The sequence below is a fragment of the Fonsecaea pedrosoi genome, assembly GCF_000835455.1.
Source record: "Fonsecaea pedrosoi CBS 271.37 unplaced genomic scaffold supercont1.7, whole genome shotgun sequence".
NCBI lineage: Eukaryota > Fungi > Ascomycota > Eurotiomycetes > Chaetothyriales > Herpotrichiellaceae > Fonsecaea > Fonsecaea pedrosoi.
Genome location: NW_013550609.1, coordinates 955861 through 973981, shown reverse-complemented (window position 1 = coordinate 973981; position 18121 = coordinate 955861). Strand labels below are relative to the sequence as shown.

At 51.6% G+C, this 18121-nt stretch overlaps 7 protein-coding genes across 7 annotated transcripts; 3 read left to right on the top strand and 4 right to left on the bottom strand.

The window, feature by feature from the left end:
• Window positions 1-1718: 1718 nt before the first annotated feature.
• On the top strand, window positions 1719-2322 carry Z517_10415 (uncharacterized protein; the record flags this gene model as incomplete). Its single annotated transcript, XM_013424027.1, has 2 exons — window positions 1719-1883; window positions 1987-2322. 2 exons carry the CDS (start codon window positions 1719-1721, stop codon window positions 2320-2322), a joined length of 501 nt encoding a protein of 166 aa, XP_013279481.1.
• Window positions 2323-3117: 795 nt separating this feature from the next.
• On the bottom strand, window positions 3118-4495 carry Z517_10414 (phosphoserine transaminase; the record flags this gene model as incomplete). Its single annotated transcript, XM_013424026.1, has 2 exons — window positions 3118-3717; window positions 3770-4495. The coding sequence occupies 2 exons, from the start codon at window positions 4493-4495 to the stop codon at window positions 3118-3120; spliced, it is 1326 nt and encodes a 441-aa protein (XP_013279480.1).
• Window positions 4496-6095: 1600 nt separating this feature from the next.
• On the top strand, window positions 6096-7334 carry Z517_10413 (uncharacterized protein; the record flags this gene model as incomplete). Its single annotated transcript, XM_013424025.1, has 2 exons — window positions 6096-6161; window positions 6219-7334. 2 exons carry the CDS (start codon window positions 6096-6098, stop codon window positions 7332-7334), a joined length of 1182 nt encoding a protein of 393 aa, XP_013279479.1.
• Window positions 7335-7690: 356 nt separating this feature from the next.
• On the top strand, window positions 7691-8971 carry Z517_10412 (uncharacterized protein; the record flags this gene model as incomplete). The annotated part of the gene is made up of 3 exons (XM_013424024.1): window positions 7691-7830; window positions 7887-8185; window positions 8292-8971. 3 exons carry the CDS (start codon window positions 7691-7693, stop codon window positions 8969-8971), a joined length of 1119 nt encoding a protein of 372 aa, XP_013279478.1.
• A 1538-nt stretch (window positions 8972-10509) lies between these two features.
• On the bottom strand, window positions 10510-11850 carry Z517_10411 (uncharacterized protein; the record flags this gene model as incomplete). Its single annotated transcript, XM_013424023.1, has 1 exon — window positions 10510-11850. One exon carries the CDS (start codon window positions 11848-11850, stop codon window positions 10510-10512), a length of 1341 nt encoding a protein of 446 aa, XP_013279477.1.
• A 315-nt stretch (window positions 11851-12165) lies between these two features.
• Window positions 12166-12720, bottom strand: Z517_10410 (uncharacterized protein; the record flags this gene model as incomplete). Its single annotated transcript, XM_013424022.1, has 3 exons — window positions 12166-12293; window positions 12352-12408; window positions 12474-12720. The coding sequence occupies 3 exons, from the start codon at window positions 12718-12720 to the stop codon at window positions 12166-12168; spliced, it is 432 nt and encodes a 143-aa protein (XP_013279476.1).
• A 2408-nt stretch (window positions 12721-15128) lies between these two features.
• Z517_10409 (uncharacterized protein) lies at window positions 15129-17048 on the bottom strand (the record flags this gene model as incomplete). The annotated part of the gene is made up of 4 exons (XM_013424021.1): window positions 15129-15464; window positions 15517-16275; window positions 16330-16698; window positions 16773-17048. 4 exons carry the CDS (start codon window positions 17046-17048, stop codon window positions 15129-15131), a joined length of 1740 nt encoding a protein of 579 aa, XP_013279475.1.
• Window positions 17049-18121: the final 1073 nt, after the last annotated feature.

Genomic DNA, 18121 nt, shown 5'->3' with positions numbered 1-18121 from the left:
GGTCCCTACAAGGAGGGCAAGTATGTAAGGTACCATTGGAAGGTCCACCAGGCTCCACTTATGTTAACCCCTAGTGTTTCTTGGCACGACTAAATGGGCGAGAATATATGCAAGTTGTCAGACAACAATGCTTGGCGACTAGACCTAGCTAAGTTTCCCATGTAGAAGTCACCCCTCGATGCCACACGAAGGCCATCTAATAGATCCCGATCCCGCATCTTCTAGCTCTCCATACTACGTTTAAGGTCAGAGGTGGATGACATGAGACGGCATTGCCAGAGGTCCAAAAATCCCATGCCCTTTGTCTTCGCCCCCTTTCCCCCTTACCCCCGCCCCCCCCCGGGGGGCCGTTATTGTTCGTTCACAGGGATGGTGCCCCGCGATGCCTCTGCTCCTAACCGGTCGCGCCCTAGCGAGGAATGGGGATTGTGACATTGCTGATCCCGAGCCTCTACAATGCGACATGTAATCAGACACGAACGACCGAGTCTTCTTGCGGCGGCGGGTCTCCGGGCCCTGCAAAACCTCCCTCTCTTTCTCATCCAGCCTCTCTGATGGGGTTTGCGCCATTCACTTGATCGTTCTTCTACTCTCCCACGCAGTACAGGCTAGGAAAGGGGAAGCTTTTTGGTCCATGTCGACTTATTTTTGGACTCGGGCGGAAACTAGAGTCTCAAGAGGCAGATCGAGGCTGTTGTCCATATCCATTCTTGGATGCCGCAGCCCTCATGTCGTCCACAGCACTTGCACATGCTCTATACAACTAAGACGGGTCGGGTCTCAGGGAAACCTCTCTTCGTAGTACCATTGTCCTAATTTCAAAGACAGGCATCGCCAAGGTCGCCAGCCGTACAAAAAGGGCCAACTGCCTCGCACTCCCTCCTCTTTTACTCCAGCCTCAACTCCCTCTTTGTTTTCATCTGTTACCAAAATGTCGAGCTTATTTTAGAAATCAAAAGGAAAAGGAACGGCGATTCCCGTCCAACAGGCACCTGCAGTCCCTAGCGGTTCGACCGCGTCGAGTTTGACTCCGACCGCCCGTCCGCTAGTATCAAACCCTGAAGCACCCATTGTGCAAGTGGGCCCCCCCCTTCCCGGGGGGCGCATCGCGACGGTCGATCCTTGCGTTGGTGGTGCGATAGTTCTGCTTGGGCTAACACCATCGCCTCCAGCGTCGTTCTTATCCACGGGTTGGACAGTTCTGAGTCCGCGTTCATCGGAGCAAATGGCACCAGCTGGGCGACAGAACTCAATCAACTGCTCGAGCCCTTAATTAACAAAACGGTCGAAGTCGTTGAGGTGGGATGGCAAACCACGCCGCTCAGCCCAGCGAACGTCAGTCTGAACATCAGCTCCACAGCGCCCAGAGCTTTTGGATGCCGTTGCGTCACAAGTGCGGGGGAGGGACTGGGTAGCCGTCGGCCACAGCATGGGTGGTATGGAAATTCTGGCGGTGAGTTGAAACGCTGACTTCGATCATTTGTCCCTCCCCTTGAAACATTACAACGCAACCGGGCTAAGACGCCCTGAACAGGCCATGGGGATAGCCTTTGCAGAGGTCAGCGGTCAAGCGGCAAATTCCAGGACAGCCGTTAATCAGCGAAGTCAACAATGGGGTACACTGTTGGATTCGTGTCTAGGCATATTCCGACTTGCTTCCCCTGGTCAGGGTTCTCCTTGGGGCCAGCCGGGAGTTATCTTGGCGGGCTTAATACCTCATGCGACCGGGGCCCAAGATCCGGGGGCTGCAAATAAACTCGACGGAATCAAAAGCCATCACGGACTCCTCCAACCAATGGTTTCAAGACCGCCTGACCAAAAAGAAACCAGTGAACGTATTCTCTGCGCAAGAGACTGAGCCAGTCGTCCCAGGGACCCCGAAGGTAAGTTTTGCTTCCTCCACACTTTTCCACTTCTCGCGTCCAGCGCGCGGAAGACACTGCTTCCGGGAGAGGACGCTCAAAGCTGACCGTTTTTACATATTAGATTGTCGACTATGACGGATCGGCCTTTTCCGTGAGCTCCACAAGGCTGACAAACTCCAAAACCGTCTTGCTACCGGGCGAGTCTCACACAAGCGCCCCGAAGGCCCAACCAGGTACCCACACGGCGGATGTCCTCGTGGCCGGAGTCGCCTTTTGTATCGACGGGAAGGTGCCCCCAGGAATTGAACTCACACCTGGGAGGGACAAGCCATCAGGCTTTGTGGGCAAGGTCAGTAGGACTATGCCATCGGCGGCCACGTTGAAGAGCCGGCTTCCTGGTGGGAGTCGAGGCGGTGGTGCGAGCGCAAGCGGTGGCGGGGCCGCACCCACCTCCTGACATTGTAGTCGCCGGTTCCAATGGAGGCGACTCAAAAAACCGGCTTTGCGGATATCAAGCCTGATCCAGCAGTCCTGGCCAGTGTACTTGGTGACAATGTGGGACAAACCTGGTGTTCGGACGGAGAGGAGTAGTTTTGGAAACGCGTTGATGGTCAAGTTTTGGGTCCTGGCGAGGCAGAGGCAACGACTGTATCCACGTCCTAGATTGTAAGAAATGGTCATCTCCCACCAAGGATCTTTTTGACTCCGGAAGTATCTTCGTGACATGTTTGAGAGAGACCTGGGACAATATGATTTTACCGAATTAGGTACCTGTGCCGGCACGTCAAAATAAGAATCGCTTACTTAGGGTCATCCCGCCCCAATCGGAATCGTCCTGGGCGAGCGAGGAGATTATTCCGCTCTTGGGTCGAGGTTGCAGGATACACAGAGGCCAATGACAATTCGCAAATGGCAGGGTACCATCTTGAATCACTCTTGTTGTCCACTATCCTGGTGCCAGGCCTTCAACAGTCGCACCCGCGGCGAGCGACTTTGATTCTGATCGAATCGGCCTGAACACTGCTAGATTTCGAACGACGAGCATTGACTAAAGAAAACTGGTACTAGCACCGTTCGTCAGTCAGAATCAAGACCTCGTTGTATATATTCTCTTCATTCGTAATAAACAACAGTACTTTTCATGTCTAGTGGTAGCGTTCCGACCGCCGGTCTGGTCGATGAGGACCGTCAAACTTCGAAATCGGTCATGTTTCTCCTTACTGGATGTTTGACCCGGCCAACCAATGTCAGGTCATGACTCGGCAAATTCAATCAACCAGCTAGCTAGTTTCTGTACATTCTCCAGTGAGACGGCGTTGTAGTTGCTCGCTCTGATACCTCCAACAGATCGGTGACCTTTGAGGCCGAGGAGCCCGCGCTGTTCCGCACCGGTCAAGAACGCCTTCTCTTTGGCCTCGTCCGGCACTACCTCTCCGCTGCCTGCTTTCGGCCCTGAGATGATTCGGAAGCAAATGTTCATCCGGCTCCTTGCGCTTTTGTGCGGCACGACGTAGTACGTCTCTGGGTGAGAATCAAGGGTCTCATACAAGAGTTTGGCTTTTTGGTTGGCCACCTCTTCCTGACCAGAGACTTTGGTAGAGCCGAATGTGGAAACGAGACGCTGCAGGACTAACGTCGCAACATACAGGTTGAAGATGGGAAGTGTATTGTAGAGACTGTTGTTTGCTGCAATGGTAGAGAAGGAGAGCATGATGGGCGGCAGACATCCTGAGGTCGGGATCACAGGGGATAAGGCGTGGAGGAATGTTGGAGGTGGTACGAGGCTGAGCAAGGACTTCCGAATGATAACCACAGTAATGCCGGCAATACCGAGATTCTTCTGAGCACCGCCCTGATAATAGTTAGCACCGCATTGAGGGACACAAATGGAATCGTTGGCTCACGAAGATGACTGCATATTTCCGAACGTCGATTTTTCGACTCAGAAAATTGCTCGACATGTCTGCCACCACGATCCTGTCCTCTTCCTCATTCCCGCTGGTGTTCTCTAAAGTTTTGGGGAAGTCGGGGAATTCGACACCGTCGACAGTCTCGTTGTCGCACAAATAAGTCAATGCACTCCCCTTTGGTGTTAGGTTCCACTCGCTCTCATCTGGGATCTTCCCAAACTTGCCGCCATTGCTCTTCCGAGCGTCAGTGGCAACATTGACATATTTTGCACCGATGAGTCTCGTAGCTTCCTGGCAGGCTTTGAGAGACCATGACCCGGTTACCAGGTAATCAACCTTCAACTCTGCCTCGATCTCCTTCTTGACCCGCTCTAGGACTTCGGCTTCCTTGCCTTCCCCTAGCTCCGCCACGGCCTTTCTCCGACGACGTTCAATCCAACAACCCACCAGATTCTGAAGGGCGGCACTGAATTCACCGGTGCCGCCTGCTTCCATAAACATCACATCGTACTCATCTGTGGGGATATCGTACAGAGTTGCCAAGGCGTCCTTGGCGTCGGCGAGGACCTTGTTTGCTGTAGGAGAACGGTGCGAGATTTCTGCCAGTGAGAGCCCGGTGTCCTGGAAATTGACAAATGCTTGGGCGGCACTCTCAATGACAGGGGTAGGAAGAGGGGCGGGACCAGCCCCGAAATAGGCAACTTCTGAGCGGCCGGGCATGTTTGACGAAGGCTGGTAGTCTGAGGGTTCTGTATTCAGCTAGATTCACCAGGTGACGTGCTTGATGTCGCGGGAAATGAACACCAAGTCAGTAGGGACAAGAGACGATGGATGGTAATCTTGGATTTGGACAAGTCGGTCTGAAGAATCTTACGCTTTTGCCCATCACGGAGCACAGAGATGAGTCAATGGCATGAAAATCGGAAGAGGAGCTTGGCAGGACAGAAAAATCATTGGAGCCAATCAACGACGAGCAGCCTCCGAGGCTGCGCTGAGGTGCTTTTCTGCGACCAAAACGAAGAGAGTTTCATGATCACCCAGCCAAGACACTCATCACCTGGTCCCTCTCAATGGAGGCATTGACCTTGTGCGCGGTCCTCTTTGGGTCCTGCTGTAAGATGCTTCGGCTTCAGTATACTTTGTTGGGTTGTTGTCCAGGTGTCTCCCGTGCTGCAATGCTTCGCTGCTCTCTCAATCGTGTACACTCGTTAGGCCCTTGTTGTCTTGTTGGTTGTTTATCTCTTGGATGACTAGCATTGACTATGTGCTCCTCTTTCTTGTGTCAGTGCCAACCTAGTATATTCTTCGGGAGTGCATTCAGAGCGTAGATACTGTCGGTCATGAATACGCGACCGGTGGTGGCTGATACGCCCGAATCCAGTTTTGACTGTGTTTGAACCAGTGATCAGCGCAGGGACAATCAAAGTTGCTGCTGACATGGTGAACGACTTCGGGGGCGGCAAATTGAGAAACTGCAACTAGCGTCGCAGGTGACAGAATCTAACCGCAGAGGAGGAAGCAGAGGTTCGCTAACATGTTGACTTGGTCGGGGATGGTGTAGAAGGTCGTCGGACGGGCATGCGATGACAGGATCAAACGCCGAAGGGGATGGCAAGCACCGAATACACTGAAATCCTAATGCATGCTCTCTGACGAACAGAACGATGCGATGAAAAAGTGTCCGACAACTGGAGTTAATGTAGTTAAGGATATAAAATACATTCGAGGTATGTAAGAAGCGAAGTTGCCTTTGCTACCTGGAGAATTCTGCGTGCCGCCCCAACCCATTTCCGACCTCAACAATACCTCCATATGCGATGCCATTGTCCATTGTCCTACTGCCTGCCGAGTTGGAAGTAGACCCCGATTATTGCTGACTCTATACTGCTGAGATTTTGGCTCTTCACATCTCAATCGTCCATCTCCGCAGAAAGAAGCCTTCTGAATTCCCACTAGCGGTAGGGTTTGCCACCTCCATTGTTCCCCCCCCCCCAATACATCACCAACACAACCTCGTTTACTGACGATCTCTGTACAGACGATACACTGGAAATGGTGCTCCATAAACTACACCTATTGTTCAGCCTCAGCACTGGTTCCAACTCCTAGTTTGGCCGTAGACGATATGCAGGCCCAGATTCGTGAGGTATTCAGGCAACCGCAATTTCTCTTCGGATACGGTCAGCTCGGCTGCTGTCCAATCCTACTCAACAGCGCCCGAGTCGATTCGTCCCTGCATCCTCTGCCTGACAAGATATCCGTCTCATTGGGCAATATTCCTTGAAATATCGCTGTGTTGCTGTGAGAACAAAAGATCCCAATGCCGCGAAGACCGCACAAAAAGTCTCGAAATGGCTGTCTCGCCTGCAAAAAACGGCACATCAAGGTGAGAGCAGGACGTTGCGGAAACCGCACTTGAACCAGTTACTGAAAGTCGACTTAGTGTGATGAAAATCGCCCTCGATGTATCAATTGCCAGACCGCGGAGCTGGGCTGCAACTTTGCTTCAAGCACATCCCCTCCATCGACGAAGGCCACAGCCACGGAAACTAATGTTGCGCGTGCATCTCAGCCGTCTACTCCAGACCAGCGAGGACCGCAGGGTCACGAGCCATCCAGTATTGTACCCGTCCTTACGCCTTCTGGGCCATTTGACCCGAACCTAAATATGCAGCATCTGGAACTCTTGCACCAATTCCTCACTTCCACATACAAAACATTCCACGCCGAAGGACCTGTACAGTATATATGGCAAGGAACGGTAGTTCGTATGGCCTTATCCTTCCCTTTCCTCATGCACGAGCTGTTGGCAATCTCGGCGCTGCATCTCGCATACACGAAGCCTGACGACGCCACATGGTACCATACTGCATCTACGGAACTACAAACTTTGGCTCTCAACAAGTTCAACAGCGCAGAGAGGGACATCAACGCCTCAAATTGTGGCGCTGTTCTCTTCTTTTCCTTGCTGCTTGCGGTTCATATCCTCGCCGACCCTTCTCGCACGGCTGGCCTAGATTCGAACCAGTATCTCGACCACGTCATCGACTGCGTCATGCTTATGCGCAACGTCCCCAAACTCATCATCAAAGACTGGTACCAATATCTGAAGCAGACCGAACTCAAAACAATGTTCGAAATCCAACAGCCTGAGACACCTTACCAAATTCCTCAGCCTTGCCTCGACTTGTCCAAGTTAAACACGAATCCAGACCTGGGAGACCAATCAAGGGACGCATACGAATCAGCGATTGAGAGGCTGCAATGGGCGTTTGCGGTATCCAAAGTGCCTGATGAAAGACACACAACCATCCGCTGGTTAATGGCGTGGCCCGTACAGCTCAAACCCGACTTCCTCGAAAGACTCAACCAACGGAGACCCGAGGCCTTGATTATCCTGGGATACTTTGCAGCCTTGATGACATTTTATACAGAATGTTGGGCCGTGGGGGACTCTGGTCGCATTCTAATTGAGGCCATTTCCTCACACCTCGGACCTCACTGGTCGGTGTGGATGGAGTGGCCGATCTCGTTGATTACAGCGAGGAACGATGGCTAGATTAGCATTGCATAGTACATATTTCCGCTGTAGATAAAAGCAACGTTTCATAGTGGGCTATATGTATCTGGCTTTTTGTACTCGGATCAGAGGCTTCGTCGTAATTTTCAGTGATTGATGATGCGGAGAGCTTAGCCTTGCGCAGCCTCGTCAAGGCGGTGATGTGACTGCCCCACCTCCCCCAAATTCTGCCGACCGATTTTCTGTTGCGAAGTTCTTTGCATAGAGATCTAACTGCCAGGATTAGCACCACTGTTTTCTGCACCCAATATTCTCAGTTTCCAGACTTCCGGCTAGCACATTGCAGCATGAACTCCAACGTCGCGTGACAGATGCTCCTCGACTGACAGACCACGATGTCGCGAGGTGGACGGGGAAGAGGACGTGGTGGAGGCGGTCGAAAAGGCCCCCTGCCTCCCGAATTGGACTTTGACGACGACGACGACATTTCTCTCGCGCCGACCGAGAAAAAGCCACAGGCACTATTTCCAGTACCGTTTGCCCCTGAACCCTTCTCCCAAGATACATTACCACCAAAAACCACCTTCACAGACAAACAGTCCTGACTGGGGCGCTCTCAAAACTTTTACAGGATATCGATCTCCCCGTCCCTCGCCCGCCGACGTCCCGCGAACTCGCTGCCGTCAGTCGCTACCTATCCTTCCGCACCCGCACCCGCAATGGACCGTACTTTGCGACCCTCGACCCCAGTAGCATTGCGGATGAAAAGACGGGCACAACACTCAAGCGCGCGGGGTTTGATCCGTTCAACGATCAGGACAAGTACACGGCCAAATATCACAAGAAGAAGAGGACTTTACCGGACTTGAAGGGGAGTGGGAGAGAGTATGGTACGTCACTAAACCACTCTACAACAAATTGCTGGGACGCAACGGAGCTTTTGGTTGGGACAAAGGATGTAGGAGAGACTCTGGCTAATCTCCTATCAACTTCTAGCCTTGAAATACTTTCCACAAGAACTCTGGCCCCTCCTCGACCCGGAAAAGAAGAGTCCGCTCTGGCTGTCGGCGGATATCGACGTGGCGACGAATACCCCGAATCGCAAATCACTGAAGCGGAAGCGAGATGTCCTTGTCCTCGAAGACGACGAAGAAGGCGAAGATGCCTCGGCCAAGATTGCCGACGATGAAGGCAATGACACCGACGACTCGGATCCGCTCCTTTCCGGGTCTCGCCGCGCACGAACGGCGAAGGCAGCAAAGAAGAAGCGTCGGCGCCGCGAGACCGAATCACGCGAGAAGCGCGGTCTTGACGCCGAAGACGATTTCGGGCCGACCAAGAAAAAGGCACGCTCTCTGATAGAGAGCATTCGCGCAAAGGAGAGGAAGCGGCAGAAGCAAGGGTCCGGCGGTGGCGGAGAGTCCGACGAGGACGAAGATGAAGACGACGACGATGTCCCCGATCCGCAGGAAAACAACGGCGCAGACGGCGACGAGGAGGCAGGAGACGATGACGACGATGACGACGACGAGCCCGTGGATTCCGAGTTCGAGGAGTCTGACGACGGCGAAGCCGATGATTACAACGCGGAGAACTACTTTGATGGCGGCGAAGGAGATGATGAGGATGGCTTTGCCTATGGCGGTGGTGGCGGCGATGAGGGGGGTGAATTCTAGCAATCGTCAAGTGCGAGGTAGGGCTCACCTGCTTGGTTGACTCCATCGAGTTTCCCACATTGAGCCACTACAAACTACCTTGATCAGCCTGATGTAAATCCGAAACATAATCATGCCAGCCACAGGTTTGGTGAGGCATATGGCCATGTCAATCGAAGAGACGTATCTCGTAGATGGGCAGTCGAGAAAATTTACCGAGAATCAAAACAGCTGTGCCGCATGGCATGGCTCATCGTGACACATTCATTTCATTTCCCAGTCCAAGAGCATCTTCAATGTAACAGAGGCATCTCTTAACGATCGTGAAGCGTCGTATCCTCATCACGAGAAAAAGGCAGGTTCATATGGATCACCACCGTGTAGTAAATCACAAGGCTACCCACTCGTAGTACGGATGCACAACTACGCTACGTACTTGCATAATCGCAGCCAACGGTCTCTTCTTGGAAGTGCTTCTGTCCTCGACCCTCTTGTGAACCAACCTCGGGTTCCTTTAAAAGGTGATTGCATGAACTCTCGGAGCTGTCCAACCCTCGGGGATAAAAGAATGAATCTGTTGCCAGAGCCTTCTGATGTAGGTGTGCAGAAGTAGGAGGCATGTACAAGTAACTGGCCACTCAAGCAACCAGAAGTATCCAGAAGTACTTCTTACGTCTTCACCATGTTGTCTGCTCTACAAGAGGCGCAGGATATGGATAGTACTGCATATACCCTCGTAGATGGGGAACCTATTTATAGGGAAGAGAGTAGGCATAAAGGATCTGGCGAGAGGTACTACCACCACGGCGTCGACTTGGAAATTCACCTACGTGCTAGGGTTCGGATGCACGCCATGTAACGCAAGGCCAGACCCCACTTTTCCTCTCTGTAGCTCCCCCACCACATCTCCAATTCACTAAATTTGTGTAATATATTTTATATTTTCCATATTTCCCTCAACATCCAGCAACAGCACTGGTGGTTTAGTGGTAAAATCCATCGTTGCCATCGATTATGACTAGGCATTGTCATGCAACGTATCTCAAGGGGCTTCCGAGCCATAGTTCATTTCTCGACCGAAGGGCTAGCGTGGTAATCATTCTATGCCTCTGTAACCTTGCCAATTTTATTTTGGAGTCAAGTTCTGTCGTGCCATTACATCGAGATCCTCGAGGCTCGTCAACAAGACTGCTACTGCTTCACGCTTTGACAAGTTAAATGATGCACAACATGACAGTCTCAATAGTGATTTTGGTCAAAAGAACTACCTATCAATGGAATAGCTTAGCCGTCCCGATCTTCAAGGCTCGGCTTCACCAAAACACTGTAAGCACCGCACAAGCAAGGCGGGTTCAGCAGATTGACCAATGGTCATCCATAAAAGCACCGACTGCTGAAGTCGAAGAAGTGCTTACCAGCAGCCCATGCCTCATCTCATACTCTGTTAAATATTTCTGTTAAGTATTGTCTGACCCAATTTCACCACTGATTCAGTTGAGGAACGTTGCACCTAGTTAAAACGACAGTCAAGGAGGACATATGACGAGGAGCCGCAACATTCATTTTCCAGGGAAAAGAGAGCGAACAGGGTCGGAGGTGCGGAGACCGTTCGCTTTCGCTTTCGCCGGCCAAATTTCAAGTTTTGAGAAGTTGCTATCATGTTCTTGCATTGGGGCGGATTGTATATTATCGACAGCATCTTGTATGGCAGCAGACGCGTCCAATCCCAAACCCGGAATGCCGGCATTGAGGAGTCCCGAATTAGCCGCGATATCTATGATTTCATCTCTCCGATGGTGAGCATTGCGGATGTGATTGTTGAGCTTAGCGGCATTAGGGAAGACTCCGTTGCATATGGCGCACTGATACAGCTTCTTCGTGGCTTCATCGTCTGAACACAACCCCATGTGACGGGACAGAGATTTCCTCTTTTGTAGTTTCCCACAGTTTGGGCATGGCACCATCTCGTCGTTTGAATCTTTGTGGTAGGATCCGTGTCTCTTGAGCCCGCCTGACGTATGATATGACCTGTGGCAACCTTCATACGTGCAGAAGTATGTTGGGGGCAAGTGGTGCATCAGGCGTTCCTTGAGGCTAATGACGAATGCAGAGTTTGGACTGTCTTTGAAATTCCCAGCGGAGAATTTGCTGATTAGATCAGTGGGACAGAGCACGCATTTACTTTGGGTGCGGCAATGGCTGATCAAGTGGATGATGATATTGTCACTTGTGGTGCAGTTGGTGGCACATGGTTGATATGGACAAATGAATCGCCCTTGGTCATTTCGTTCAAGACCATAGCGAAGAACCGCACCACTCTGCTCGGGCAGTGTGCCAACAACGGCCTCAACCTCGATCTCGGTAGGCTCCTTCGGGCGTCTGGTTTCGTAGGGCACCCACTCGCTGTTTCGACGTTCGGTAAGCATTCGTTGAAGGTCCCTGTTGCTGTCTGCATGTTTCTCTTTCCCGATAGCAACAGAAACCATGCGTAGGATAAACAAATGAGGTGGGCTCTCCGGAACAACTGTCTGAGCCTTGATGTCTTGAATGGCTGACAGCAGAGCTTTCGCTGAATAGAGCTGATATTGATCCTGGCCCTGAAACACGATGAATGTAATGATGATATTGACATAGACTCTAAAGAATTCATGGAGTCCATCAATGTTGGTGCAGAACCCGTCAATCCCCGACATAGCAATGACTACACGGGTTTGTCGAGCGTCAGCTTTAGCCTCGAGTAAATCAAGGGTTTTGCGAAGCTTTGCGATTTCTTGGGTCTTGGTAGATTGTGCAATGTTGCAGTTCGATGAACAGTGATTGAGGACAATAGGCACATAGTCTGCACTCGAACAGCGAGTGGAACATGGATGGTTCGGAAGCTGACCGTGTATGTGTTCCATGATATGGTTGTGTAAGTCTTGACAGCGAGAAAGAAGTCCTTTGACAACTGTACTGCTCACTTTGTCACTCTTTCGGGCTATCACAATGACCGTTGTGAGAGTTTCGAGCTTTTCAGCGGGGTTCTTAAAATTCTGTAGATATTGGGAAGAATCAACTGCTCGTTCCAAACTGGTTGACGCACTCTATGCTGTCGGCCAAGAAGCAACGTCAATCTTTCTGTGTTCCGAAGGATCGATCTGGTGGGATAGAGTTCTCTCGATAGGGAGCGTATGGAGGCGTCCAACACCGCCATCGTGCCCTAAAGCTCTTTTCTTTCAGCGGTCTTCGTCAACAAGAAGTGGAGAAATTCCGACGTTGCTGCCACTTTGTGTCTCGCTGATATAGTCGCTGGAATGGTTGATCCATTCAAGAGCTCCACTTAAGTTTGAGTGCTCAGAGTCACCTGAGACACGAGTCAGTGGGGTCTCCTTTCAGAGGATCACAATCATCATCGGTCATACCTATCGGAGCGTCGTTAATATCGGCATTGCTCTCTGTATTGCTGAGTACAAGGGGATCTGTTCATATAGGTTAGACTAAGAGGCGGTCTATCGTCAACAAGGCCTGGGATGTTGAAATTCACCTTTTGAGGTATCCGAAAAATCCCAGGAACACGTTGTGGCTGCTGTCCTCGGGAGGAAACTATCCATACTAGCCTGGGTGGAGGGGGTAGGAGGCACGAGGACACGTTGCGGTGGGATACCTTCGACATAGGGTGCCGCATGGTGCTTGCGTCGCTGGTGTCGAGAACGAACTCGGGGCACTCGAGGAGCAGGCTGTTTGTCCTTCGGGCCCGAGATTTGAGCATGTGACTGCTGAGAGAGCGTCATGAGGAGGCCTTCGGTAGTGTCGATGAGATGACTTGTGATGCTGGCAATGTGCAGACAACAAATAGGAGGAGTGACGATAGTTGTTCACTGAAGAGGGTGGTCGGAGCAGGCAGGTGCGGCCACGGATCCCAGAAGGAAGGCGCAGCTGGATCAGGATTGTCAGGTATGACCGTGGAGGAGGAAGCTACCTAGGTAGTGAATGAGATATTGCTTGTTTTGCATGCAGGACTGGTACCTGCCTCGCGATCCTCTTACTGATATACATATCAAGCGGGTTGCGAGTTTATCAGGTGCTGGAATCGACTGACTACTTGTCTCTTCTACCACGAAGGGTGCCATATTGAGGCAAGCATGCGAAGGAGAAGTTGGCGGCAATGCTTTTTGAGTTGAGTCTGTCCGAGTATTGCGTCTTGAATGTTGCGTGCTCAAAAGTTATCGTTTCTTGGCTATCAGGTGGTGACAATTGTATTGATTTTCCATATCTTTTCCCCCCCGCCCCGGTTTTGGTTGTTTTTATGTGGCTGTGATTGTGGAAGAGTGAAAGGCCAGCAGCATCAAATCAAAGAAATGATGGTGGCGACGTCCTTGCTATTGGTCCTGGCAACTGACATGCCTCGAAAGAACATGCAACCCCTCGCCAGGGGAACACAAGTCCGTCCAGGAGAGATGTCGAGACACAGAGATCGCAGACAGCAGCTCTTCCGTGCCGTTTCTGATACACGGATTCGCTGTGATCTGTCCAGACCTCAGCTCGAGAAGAAGGGGGACGATCGGATTCGACTTGATTGTTAGATGGCCGGCACAATCAAGGGGACAGGGTGAAAGGTAAGTGAGGATCGAGTTCGACGAGTATGCAGGAAATTATGTAGGCGGATGGTGAGGGGCAACCGACGCCATGCCGGATGGCCTCAAAGATTGTTCCCGGTCTTGAAATGAGACCAACGGCGAAGGATGGGAGGGAGCGTTGCTACCAGTTTGTTGCGAGACGTCAATTGAATGAGTCAAGCACTAGCCCACAACTAAAGGAAAAGGGAAGTTGCCGCAATGGCGGGTTGGTTTTGTCGAGTGTATTCTTTCTGACTGAAGAGAGTAAGTACGAGAGAGAGTCTGCGACCTGAGTATGTAACTAGAATAAGGGACGGCAGTGGCCAGAGTCAGGCTAGTCCTGACTCGGTCAAGTGCCGCCCGTGACGTGAGGCATCGACTACAGAAGCGGCCAAACTCGCGGGGTATAAAGGATGAACACGCACTATGTGTTAATTTGAGACGTGGGTGATAGGATGTCCAAGTGGCTGTCATTTAGAGTGACCTTCATTCATTAGGGATAGGTTTCCCTTTCACCTTTTTGAGTAATGGCCCTTTGTCCTCTGTCAATACCTCCTTCAAAAGAGCGCCCGGCCACCTATAGTTAAAATTTGAAGTGCTAATAATCGTCAGCTAGTGGGATGGCCACGTATGCCACGGCTTTTAGGCCGCCGCCAAGCCTTCATGCACACAGACCACTGCGGAGAAAATGACAAAAAAATTCGTCGGGGCAAAAAGAAAATATGTCTTGCACTGGCCGTGAACTTGGAGTTGTTAGTTTGGAAATCAGGCTGGACTGGTTGTTATAGGTTGAAACTCACTCGAACACGGGGCTGCGAAGTAATGTTAGAAATTTGTCAAACATGCCTTGTGGTTGGTTGCTTCAACTCACCCCATCGATGGCAACGATGGATTTTACCACTAAACCACCAGTGCTACTGCTGATTGTTGATGAAAAGTTGTGTTTACATGTCATATACTTAGTATAAAGTGGGGTAAGGGTATTGTCGGAATAAAACTAGTTTCGTCAGCCTTTCCCTCACTAAAAAAATGGATTCACGAGCATATTATTCGGCCGAGGATTCGGTACATATTTTCGCGGGAATTTTGACAAAGGCCAAGGACGCTTTCTGCATCTCCTTCATGTAAGGGACGGTTACAGAACAATTAGTTGATTGATTGGTCCTTCTCTTTCTTGCTTCGAGACATGTACCTATGTAACTAGCCATTACATACAATTTGAATATCTGATATCCGATACCTTAACCACCTCTGACACTCATAACTCTCGCCTTGCCTCTCAAATGCGATCAAATGTGATTTCATAAGAAGCAGGTAGGCAACAGCAAGCAGACAGGCATGTATGTTGGCATACATGTCCCTCGGACCAAACAATCTGTGGTATGTACTGCCATCGAGTCAAAAGCTCAAAAGATAAGCTGATGCAATTGTTCAATCTGTGCAATCTTCGCTTTGGACAGTCTACAGCCTCCCCACAACCACGCACCCGATACAAAGAAGACTCCTGGATCTCCCAATCTTCCCTGTTTTGAAGCTCCTCCCTGCCAAACTTCCCCCTTGATTGCGGAGGCGAAAGCTCTGTGTTATAGCTTGGCGCCGGCTTTCCTTCTAGCCTCCTTCTCTCTATCTCTCAGCAGCCTGCGGAGGATCTTCCCGCTGGCGCTCTTGGGGATCACGTCGATGAATTCGACGCCGCCGGCCAGCCATTTGTGCCGGGCTTTTTCCTTCTCGACGTACTTGATAATGTCACGCTTGACGAGGGCATCGCTTTCCTCCAGTCCTACCGACTTAGCCTTGACGACAAAGGCCTTGGGCACTTCACCGGCGCGGTCGTCTGAGACAGGGATTACCGCGCAGTCGGCCACGGCGTGGTGGTTGAGCAGGCATGCTTCGAGCTCTGCAGGGGCAACTTGGTGACCCTGCGGCCTGTTAGTCCTTACTGCGCTCGCAGTTTCTTGGAAAAGTACTCACCTTGACCTTGATCAACTCCTTGATGCGATCCACCACCCAGATGTGCTCGTTGCCGTTGGGCGACACTCTGAACTCGACTTCGTCTCCTGTCCGCATGAATCTGCCCTCAGGCATGTCGACAAAGGTTTCCATGGTGGCCTTTTGATTCTTGAGATACCCAAGCACGACGCTGGGGGACTTGACGAGGAGTTCACCGGGTTGGTTGTATCCCGTGATTTCGTTGCCTTCGGCGCTCATGACCTTGGCCTGGTATCCGGGGAGCAAACACCCTGAAGAACCGAACCAGATGTCGCGGGGAGAGGTCGAGCACACGACAGTGCATGTCTCAGTGAGACCATAGCCTTGTCGAACCTGCCAGGCGGGAAACTGCGCGGCCAACTCCTCGGCGGTCTCTTTGCCTAGAGGGGCGGCACCGGTAAAGATGGACACGACGCTTGATAGATCGTATTTTTTCGTCTGATCTTGGTTCTTGACCATGGCGATGATGATGGGCGGCACGATGTAGAGAGTGTTGATTTTAAACTTCTCAATCGCCGTGAGATAGTTGGTCAGGTCGAACTTTGGAAGAATAACGACTTGATCGCCGCGGTAGGTGGAACAGTGACAGATGACGATCAAGCCATAGATATGCGACTGAGGGAGCAGACCGAGCGCCACATCACGATAGTTGGGGGCAATTGCGTCGCGGGCGGGCTTGTCATACGTGGAGATCTGGATGGTGTTGGCGATGACGTTCCGATGGGATATCATGACTCCTTTCTGTAATTTCATGTCAGGATCGCTTTTCATGCTCTAGTGCCGCAGAGAACTTACTGGCAGTCCCGAGGTACCACTGGAGTAGCACAGGAACGCGGTCTGCCGTTCACCTTGACCCTTCTCCCATTTGATTGGTTCCAGCGGTGACAGCGACCGGCCTTCCCTTGTCAATTGAGACAGGGTTTTGAATTCCTTGGGGATGGGAGGGTCGTTGGGCATTTCACAAATGTAGATATTTTTCCTGGGAATGTTCGACTTGGCTGCGGCATCCAGGGCAGTCTGCAGCAAAGGCATCACAGTAAAGAGAACCTTGGACCCTGAGTTGGTGAGTTGGTAACTCAGCTCGTCGGAGTTGAAGGCAGCGTTGGCGGGCGCAGAGATGCCATTGACTCTGTGGATTGCCCAGGTGAGGGTCATGATGTCGATCTGATCGTGCCCCGTGCGTTAACATTGGTATTCACTTTTATAAAACCACATCCAACGAAGGGGCCCCGACGTACCGTATTCAGCGCAAAAATGCCCACGACTTTGTCATATTCCGTGCCCTCATTGACACCCCAACCAAACTCTTTGGCCAGTGCGCGAGACAACGAGTCGACATCTTCCTTCTGTTGTCGCGCCGAGACGCTCTTCCCCGTGAGACCGCAGGTGTATGCATCCTTGGACTGGGAGTAAGGGGAGCGACCGTATTGCTCATCGAGCATGAAATCGCATATGGGCACGGTATCAGGGATCTCGGGGAGGGATGGGACCCATTTCATAGGATAGAAGACCATGATGCCGGGAGCGGGGGGATCGTGGACAACCTAAGGATATCAATGACAAAAGAAGAGGAGAAAAAAAGTAATCGCCTGCCTGCTGCCCGCCGCACCTCTCGGGGAAGGAATTGAATGACAGTTTCTGGAAAAGGGTGTGTCCTTCTATCCTGACTCTTGGGGGTGCGCGGCCTTCAGAAATGGGGGGAATATCATTATCGGCTTCCCCCAAAAGAATATACCACCGGATAAGTCGATCATTGGAAATATCTTTGGCCGAGAAAGTTCCATGGGGTTGGTACAAGCAAGAACTGGGGAAGGGTGTACATAGTCAGCATTCGATTACCCGAGGCTCAAAGAAACCCCCTTTCTAGCCAGTAGTGGTCCAGAATGACCTGTTACCCCAGAGCATGACGCCTAAAGCTCCTTGGCCGTGCCTGGTTTTCGGCGTTGCTGTAGCTTTGCCCGGCACTTGGCATGCCTTGAGGTAACGGGTAAAGTCACCCAAGTCTGGCTGGGAAGGCACGGTAAATTGGCCGTGGGCCGTGGGCCGCGGAGCTCAAGAAATCCCGGTGGACGCCCGGTGGGAGGCCGGTGGCCCAAGCACCAACCACAACGACCTTTTCTCCCCCCAAAACCAACTGATTTCGTCAGTGTCCCAAGAAGTAAAAGGAAAAAAGAGGTGCCCGTTGTCCGAGTGCGGAGATGGAGGTCGAAGTTTGTTTCTTTTCTTGGTCGGCGCGTCTGCTTCATGACGCCGACTCGAAACCACCTACAAGATACGAATACAAAGAGGTTGTCGTCAATGAGGGCGATCTTGGTCTCTTATAAACCGTTCATGCATTGATCGTCACGTAACACAAAAAAAGGGGGCGACCTGCATCTGAACACGGGGAAGGGCATATCCGCGTGCCTGTTCTCCTGTCACACAGCAGGGACAGCCACCCTGCAGCTCTGTCCGACCTCTAGCTGCCCAGCATGCGTGAGGAGCCAATCAACGAAGCCGTTGGAGGTTCTTTGCGCCTGCATGAACTGCACAGGTACACCTTAGTTTCCCTGTGGAATGACACGTCAGATATCAAGGGAGAGCAGAC